The following is a 9,067-nucleotide window of genomic DNA, read 5'->3' as shown; positions in this document are numbered from 1 at the left end:
AAAAGCATGTCAATTTTTTATAGCAATGGAAGAATGAGAAAAGCATGGTATTTTCTGTAGAAATATTACCAAATGCCTGAGTGGTTATTGGGAGTTTTAAGTAATTTCTTTGAGCTGGAGTAAGTGAAACATAATAATTTCTTCTCTCTTAATTATTACTGGACTAGACCATCTGTAAAGATGTGTCTTTCTGTGCACCCTGTTGAATGAAAATTTCCACAGATGCTTTTGGGAGCAAAAAACCCCAAAAACGTGTGGGGGCTGGATTGCACTCTCAGAGGTAGACAGAGGACTTCTCTGGGGCTTCTGGAAGCAGAGTTTGTCAGCTGGTGTCAGGGGGAGCTGATCTCATGCTTATTTGATGGCAGAACGTGGCTATCAAACTGCTGGTGTTTCCCAAACAATGACAGGTGAGCGAAGGCTCCAGAGCTCTGTTATATCAGATTGATCACACACATTTCCAGACAAGTACTTTGGAAGTGGCTTCTAAAGGGACAGGAAGAAAAGCCTGAAGTAGAGAATAAGGGGCTGGCCTTGATCTGGCAGTGTGACATGAATTCAGTAAATCACTGAGAGCTGCCCAAGTGTGTGTTTGCCATGGGAATGGCTCAAGTGGCTCCTAGTGCAGGTCAGAGAACTCCTCTTGCCGGAGGGGACAAAGAATAGCAGTGAGGGAATACTTGCTATTATAAGCATGCTGGCTACTGGCCGGCCATGTATTAGCAGTTCTAGAGCTGTGAAGCCATATTTCCGTGATAAAAGTGGAAAATAATACCTTCATGGAGATTACCTCAACCTTGCAACTGCCCTGCAGTTCATTAGAGCGATTTCTTTTGAATCATTTAAGGCAAAGGGTGAGAAGGTGGTGCTGGTGCTTGGGACAACTACTTAGAATGAATTACTAAAGTGTGGAGGTCACAACCACAACTGTGGTTTTTTAACATTCACCCATTGTTCAGGGGCTTCTGAGAGTGGCAGGTTCCTTCTAGCTGGGTATTTGACTCACCCATGAAGCGACAGTGACATTTAGAAACAAATGAGTTTAAAGCATCCCAGCTCAGAAGCCACTTGGAGCACAATGCACCCGTTAAAGAGGTTAGGGTGATATTTGTTTGCCCCTGAAAAAGAAGGAAAAACCATAGTGTCTCCTGAGAAAGCAGTTTTATGGGGTTCTTGTGCATAGCAGCCACAGAAGCGAGCCACTAGCTGAAGGCTTTCCTGCTTGATTGGTTTTAAGCTGCAAACAACATTCAGAGATACCCCATTTCTTTGACTGCTTTCAGCACTGGTTGTGACCAAAGTCAGGCACAAAGGTACAAAGGGCTTCCTGTGCATGCATAACTTTCATATTAGTTCTCACATGGAGAGGGGAACATGGCCATAAATGCACGGGTAAAATATCAAGCAGAGATTTTTCCTTAAAGACAATTGTGCTTCTTTCCCCTCCTGCTAATTATATCCTATAAATCCCCTACTCTCCCAACTCAGACAGTAACATTTTGTTACCTACATTCTGTCAGTAGACTTTACAAAGATCTCTAACACATGTTATAAAAGTTATTGCTATAGTACTATATATAACAGCTTTGCATAAGAGAATAGAGGGCTGCCACATTTAGAAAATGCAGGTGCTATGTAAGCCCCTTTCTGAAAGAAAGAACTTAGCTCAGTTTCCTTTGAAGAACCAGAGACTTGAAATTGAAAACTGTATTAATGCCATTGTCTCCTTGTATCAGCAGGTTCCAGAGAGATTCCTGGAAGTGGCTCAGATCACGTTACGGGAGTTTTTCAATGCCATTATCGCAGGCAAAGATGTTGATCCTTCCTGGAAGAAGGCCATATACAAGGTCATCTGTAAGCTGGACAGTGAGGTCCCTGAGATTTTCAAATCCCCAAACTGCCTACAAGAGCTTCTTCATGAGTAGAGAGTTCAGCAGCTATTTATGAATGTACGAAAGTAGCAGTCCCCTTCTGATGCCCAAGTCATGTGTGTCTCTATTTTAATTTCATATATATGTGTATGGCATACATATATATATGTATATGAAATTAGACTGATCCCTCCTGGATATAAGTTTTCGTTCAGTTCCAAGGGGATGGTTATTTTACTTCAGCCTTTGGTTTACTTTTGCCCAAGACCCTTAACATTTGAAGAATCAACGGGGTTAATTTTCAGGGAGAAGAGTTTGGAAGCGTGTAAAAGCCTGTCTTAGCAAGTTAGGGCATTATGTTTAAAAATGCTTTGTCAGATTTATTGCTTGCTGCAAAGTGGCATTTTGTCTTGGTGAGACTAATGTCATGGCACAATACTACAGACTATGAAGTTTATATTATGTTTATACTGCTAAAGGTCTGAACTCTGTGGAGCCATTTCATAAGCTTTGAGCTTTTTTATTTGTATTTATATACTTTTTAATCAATAACTAGATTTTGTTTCATACTTCAGAAAAATACATCTGTTTTAGGTACTCACTCCAAGAAGTGACACCCAAAAAAGCAAACCCTATGCTTCATGTGTTCTTTACAGAAATGACAGATACCCTGCACCAGTAACCAACATGCCAGGTTCTTGTTTCTCTAAATTGCAGCAAGGGATGTTTGCACAAATCAAATACTGTTCTTGCAGGGTTAGGCCAGTAATTCATGCACAATGTTGTATTAACCACACTAATTTTGGACTATGGTCAGCTTACTAAAGCGGAAGCATTTCACTCTCCATAGAGTAAAAATGAAACCTTCAGCATCGTATATTGCCATGTCTCAGTCTTACTTTAAGTGGCATTTAGTCCCTAAATTTGTTATTTTCTTAGTCCATTCTGCCCCCCAAGATTCCCTTTCCAGCATACAAACTTTCCTGTCCATATTTGACATCTGCCCTGAAAAGCACTTTTTGAATGATCTAAGATACAGTGGAAGAGTCTTCACCTCACAGTGCTGAGGCAAAGGAAAAAAAAAAGGCTTTTTTGTAGCTATAAAATATAATTAGTGTTTTCCTAATCAGAAGAATAAAAATTTCATTTTCATAAAAATCTAATTGAGCATTATACAAAAATCGCAGTGTCCTCCTGGCTATGCAGGGTTCAGATAGCCAAATTTGATTTTTAAAATTACAGTAAGTGCTGCTTCAAAAAAAAAATAAAGAAAGAAAAAAATCTATTTGAGCAATGTGGCTACACTTGTCTGCTGGAGCTAGTGGTGACCAAAACCCGAGCTACAGTGTAAAGTCCCTGATGGATCTGGGTTTGCCTGAATGCTACACCACGATATGACAGAAAGAAAGAAAGAAAGAAAGACAGAAAAGAAAGAAAGAAAGAAAGAAAGAAAGAAAGCTAGCTGCTAGTTCTCATGCTTTCTTCAGTGGCTCTTCTTTTCTCATGTTTTCAGAAAGAAATCATCTCCAGAAGTTTGGGGGAAGGTTGGATATGCTGTGGCACACTGTATTTGTCATTTTCTTTGTCGTCTTTTGTACGGATGCAGTAAGAATTTATTGTTATCATCAATAGTATTTTCCCCTACATAATTCAATCTAAATCTAGAGGAAGTTCCTAATTAGTCCTGAATTATATTTATGCCATTGAGGATATTGGTATCTTCTTTATTTTAAAATTACATTTTGACTTTGGAGAGTGAAAGTTTACCCATGTGACTAAAGAGCTGACCTGATCATTGCAATTTCACTTCATTTACAAATACTGCTGATAGACAGAAATGTATGAAAGCAATTATTGTTAGCAGAAAGCCTTAAAAACCTGCTGACTTCAAATTAAACAGCACAATCCTCCGATTCCCTGTCATTCTTTTCAAGCCCTGGCAGTATCTGTGGAGTATAGGCAATGCAGACAATAGCATGGGATGAAGTGCCAACATTTTCACTATGCATTAAAAGCAAAACAAATCTTGATCTTAGACTCCCTGAGAGTACCTAATACTGTACGTATCCTTACAGTAGACAGGATTTTTTTTTCTTTCTTTTATTTTCTTACATTTTATTTCATTTATTTTGTTTTTATTTCATTTTTCCTTTTTGTTTTTCTGTGTGTGTGCATGATTTGGTAAACATTACACTTCATAAAGATGTAACTCCAATGAATTCTGAGTAAGAAAGGATGAAAATTGTCTTCATGCACTTTTTTTGATTTATGGGAAGAAGTGGCATAAAATGCTCAAGTTTTAATACACTAAGTTCATCATCGACATACCATCAGATGCAGAATATTACTTTGCATTGTCACCTTGGACATAAGAAAGCAAAGCCATACTTTATTCATACTATGTGGACATACTACTAGCTACCATCTCAACCTGTGATTTTACTGTTGCTTTATATTATTATTATTATTATTATTCTATATTATTATTATTATTGATATTAATATTAATATTATTTGGCTGCAATGGGATTCACATAATCTAAATAAGTGAAATTGTGTACTCAACACTTGATGTTGTTGCATTTATTTATTTATTTATGGGTAGTATAATCTCAATAGTAAATGAGGCATAGGAATTAGGAATAGACATTTCACCTTAAAAGCAAAATAAAAACCTCCTTGGTCTGAAAAAGGAATAAATGATAATTTCATCATTTCAGTTATGTGATTTTTTTGCATTTTATAGCCATATTGCCTTTGTGCCTCCCAATTCACCTAAAATTACAAATACATGGCATAGCTTGTACTAAATTCTAAGTAGAATCCAATCCAGTTTCTTTTAAATTATCTTAATATTACTTCACTAAAAATGGCTAAAAGGCAGGAGGCTACTTTTATTGTAATGAAAGGTTTACATAGGAAAAGAATTTCAAAATCCATGTAGAAACCCCATCTTGCCATTCATTTACTGCTAATTCAGATTTATTTCTGCATATAAACTTGAGGTTATAGTCTGTGCCTAGACCTTAAATGCACCAGCGGAAGGATAAAAAAAATCCTTCAAAATACCAGTTTTTCCCCCACAAGTACAATTGTTCTTGTGCCTTCTGTGGCTTACAATTTTCATCTTTTAAACTTTATTTTTCAATTACTACAGCTGCAATAAACACTGACTTTTTTTTTTCCCGGCTGTTTGACATAATGTTGATAGCTATGCATATTTTGTGTCTTTTTAAAAATTAAAAAAATAAAAAAAACAAAGCAGGAGAATACGTTTTTGAAGAAGAGAATTTTTAGAACAGTTTGATAACGCAAATTATTTTTTCTCAATTGTTTGAGCAGCATTCGAGTTTTGAAAATTCTTGTAGAAGCCAATTTTTTGTAACTGTGGTGCAAATCTTGTGTTTTCTTAGCCTGATGAAAAGTAGTATAGAAGCAATATTTCATACGTGACGTATGTGCATATACAGATACGTATGTGGTCACACACACAGGACAACATGTGTGGGCATATGTATGTATACTTACACAAAAACACACACACACACACACACACAAGAGGCGTATGAAGTGAAAAGCTTACCTTTTTCCTATCTAGATTAAGAACCTATTTTAGACATTTGTTATGTTTTGTGAAAAGAATGTTCTATTTGAAACTACAAAACATTTAATTCTTACTGTATCTCTGGTTGTTTAATGGGAACGTTTCACATTTAATGGTAAACACGTGGAAGATGTTAGAATGTAGTGATTATTTAAGGAAGTGTTCACCCACGTATTCCTGAGGTTTGCTTTGTGCCTCTGAGTATTATTTGATTAAAATGTTTTAAGTTTGCAGAATCTTTGTTACTGTACCAGGTATGTGGGTGAACATTGAAAATCGAGGGGAACTTTTATAAAGCAATGTAAATATTCAACCTTACGGCTCTTCTTGCATAAAGACTTAAGATTTTAATAACTACATTCTGAAAACATCTGTTGAATTTATAAGAAACACTACAGTAACTGTGTAGATAGTTGAAAGCATTCTTGAAAATCCAGCTCTCTACTTTTAAAAGTTAAGTCTCTTTCATCAGATGTCAAGGGAATGGGTAATACAGTTTCTGTAAAATTGCAGAATTTTTTTCTATGTATATGAAGTCAGTTAATAGAAAAATGTTTTTTTTCCACAGGTTAATATTAATTAAGAAATAAAGGTGAAGATTTTGTGGCTTTAAAGATAGGATTTTCACCAGCAGCATTGAAAGATTATACATATATATATATACAGAAAGATATATATATATATATATATTAAAAATGGAAAGTGGTTTACAAAACCCCCAAAATGAGCACTGTACATGAGAAGTGAAAGCAAAAACTATATTTGCCATGTGTATTATATAGCAATCATTGGTGTTAATAGTGCAAATGTTTCCTTCTGGTACCAACTCTGTGTTTGAAAATTCCAATACGCATTGTTTTCAAAAAGCTCCCCTTAAGGAATGTAACTGGTTTATATGAGTAAGCAGTTACTGTATTGCACTTAAATGTTCTGTTGAAGGAAATGCAATTTTGTTTTCTGTAGAACTGTTGGTTGTAAACCATCTATAAACTGAAGCTAAAAATGCTCATATTTAGAGCTGGGATGAAAACTGGTATTTAACCTTTGTATCTTCTTAGGAATATCCTTTTTAGTGTATGAAAGGTGGTGGCACTATGACTTTATTCAGTCTTTTCATCTGAGCCACAGTCACCTCTCTCCCAAAGCAGCCACCTTCCAAATGCACAAATACTGGGATATGTAGAAACAAATCTAGAAGAAACAGTGAGCTTACATTTTTCTCTAAAATCCATACCTTCTGCATTAATTGTTCCACTCGAGTGAGATAGCAGACAAACACAATAACCATCTCATTACCATATAACGTGTAAGAGTCAGAATCTAAAGAAGGAGGGGGAAAAAAGCCTCTTTAGGTTGGTTTTAATGCTGCCCAGAAGAGTCAAAGGTTAAGGTTTAAACTGATATTGTCCCAGCCATTACTCATATGTATATAGTTACAAAAGTGACAAAACACTGCCTTTATATTATTTAGCAATATGTTGTAAATAGCATTATTAAGCTCTTTTTTTTTGTAATAAAGACCCTTTAATTTGAAGATAGTACAATAACTGAACTGATAAAGTCAATTTTTGATTTTTTTTATTTTATTTTTTAGCTAGAGGCAATTTCAACTGTGGATTTTTTTGTTGTCGTCTATTGTTCTGAAGACTTTGCATAATTTATTGGTTTAATTTATCCTAATTTATTTGATGAAGGTGTACAATTTTGTATTACCAAGGATGTACTGTAATATTAATTGATGACAAGATAAAACAATAAGACTCCCCTGTCCGTTTGGAAAAAAAAGGTGCAGTAGACAATTGATTGAAAAAAAAGTTACAATTCTAGCTTGGCAGCTACTAAATTTAAGATAAACACAGGAAAAATGTTTGGGGGGGGGGTGGATTTTATTTTGTGTGTTTAAAGCTTTTGTATACTCTCCAGACTTTTACCTTTTTGCTTTGTACCACTTAAAGGATACAGTAGTTCAATTGCCTTGTGTGCCTTCCATCTTCTCTAAACTGAATGTATGTGCAGTATATATGCAAGCTTGTGCAAAATAAAATATAAATTACAAGCTCATTGCCATTGTTTACATTTATTTCCAAAAGTTTATGTTGCCCCACGTCAAGAGGTGAACTCCTGAACCTCTTGGCTGTGGCCAGGCTGGAGTCCTCTGAAGGTTTTCTTCTCCCCTTAGTTCAAATTATTTATTAATGAAACCACCAGCCCTCTTGCAAAATGGATATAATGATTTATGGCCTCGGTGTCCTACCTCCAGCGCAGCTCCGGTTAAGATAATGAATGTTATTTTGCAACAGTCTATCTGCCAAGGAATAACTCCCTGCAAGAGACCTGTTATGTCTGAGGCATAGACAGCCCTTTAAATTAAATGGAGCCAATGTGAGCTCTATTTTGTTTATACTGTTTAATCATTTCCTGGTGTACCTGCCATGCTGGTGTCCTGCAACAGGGGGTTCCTCGAGCTGGGTGAATGCAGGGATGGTGGGTGCTGAGCTGTGGTGGTTCACACTTCATTCACATCTGTTGCTCTTACCAGTCTGGCCTTGTTAATGGTACTGACCAGACATCATCCTCTGTTCTCTTTGTTACAGCCCATCACTCCTGGATCTCTTCTGTTTCAAGCTGAGTATTCACCAGCATTATATAAAACTACTCAGTTCCTGCACAATTCCTCAAAATGTATTTGTTCATGCTTTTTCTGTTGCTCTTTGCTGTGTCTGCTGTTTCATATGTATCTTACAGTTCTGGGGTTGAGTGTACCTTTGATTTACGTGACTGTTTGTGTTTCAGATATGAAACTTCTCTTTTTGGCTTAGAATTGGTGCAGATGGCAGTAAGACTGTAGCTTATTTAGATTGCAAAATCCTGCAAGACTCTTCTGATTTTTGAAGGAGAAGCATGTAAAAATATATTTTGATCTGAGGTAATTTATTTTCAGTATCTTCCCTGATTCAACCTCAGGACACCAGAGCTGAGCTGGAGCCCGAATCCAGCTTCAGCTTCATTGTAACAACCAAAAAAATACTTCATATCTGCAACAGCAGTTAAAACTCCATGTATTTTTATACAACAGGGGTTGTTGCATTTGTTGGGCCACATCAACACGAGGTGTAGAGGAGGTCTGTGGAAGGTCATGAAGTTACATCTGCATAACTAATAATCATTTAAATGTGAGATCTTCTCTGGTTTTACTGCAAACACATTGCTTCTCCTAGTTACATCTATCCACATTACCAAACCAACATGCTAAAATAATTTTTTTCTTAGTCATCAAGACTTAACTAGATGAGGGAGAGGGAGATCATCCTCAGGTACCCAGTTAATGGACCAAAGGATCTGAGCTGTGTGGGTAATTGCCAGCTCACTCTGTGCCTCTATCAGTTTTTTTCTCAAATATAGTGGTTCTGTGAAATGCAGGACACTATTTGCCATTTTACCCTGCAGTGGAAAGCACACAGATCTCTAAATAAGAAATCCTAGTTATTGGCATCTCAGACTACTGCAGGAGTTCAGAGCTAGACTGGAACTTGGCAAGTAGTCCCTGTCATTGCAGAGGGCCAAATCAACTTTCCCAGGCTTCAAGCACCCT

The 9,067-nt window shown here is 36.5% G+C and overlaps 1 protein-coding gene across 1 annotated transcript in view; it reads left to right on the top strand.

The window, feature by feature from the left end:
• Positions 1–7,536, top strand: part of PROX1 (prospero homeobox 1) — a 49,815-nt gene extending 42,279 nt beyond the window's left edge. The window contains exon 6 of the mRNA XM_059841063.1: positions 1,740–7,536. Coding sequence (XP_059697046.1) covers positions 1,740–1,925 — 186 coding nt within the window. The 3' untranslated portion in view covers positions 1,926–7,536. The remainder of the gene's footprint in view (positions 1–1,739) is intronic.
• The last annotated feature ends 1,531 nt before the right edge of the window (positions 7,537–9,067 follow it).

This window comes from Haemorhous mexicanus, chromosome 3 (genome assembly GCF_027477595.1).
Source record: "Haemorhous mexicanus isolate bHaeMex1 chromosome 3, bHaeMex1.pri, whole genome shotgun sequence".
In the NCBI taxonomy this organism is placed as follows: Eukaryota; Metazoa; Chordata; class Aves; order Passeriformes; family Fringillidae; genus Haemorhous; species Haemorhous mexicanus.
Note: the sequence above shows the minus strand (reverse complement) of the source record. Positions and strands in the feature narration are given on the sequence as shown.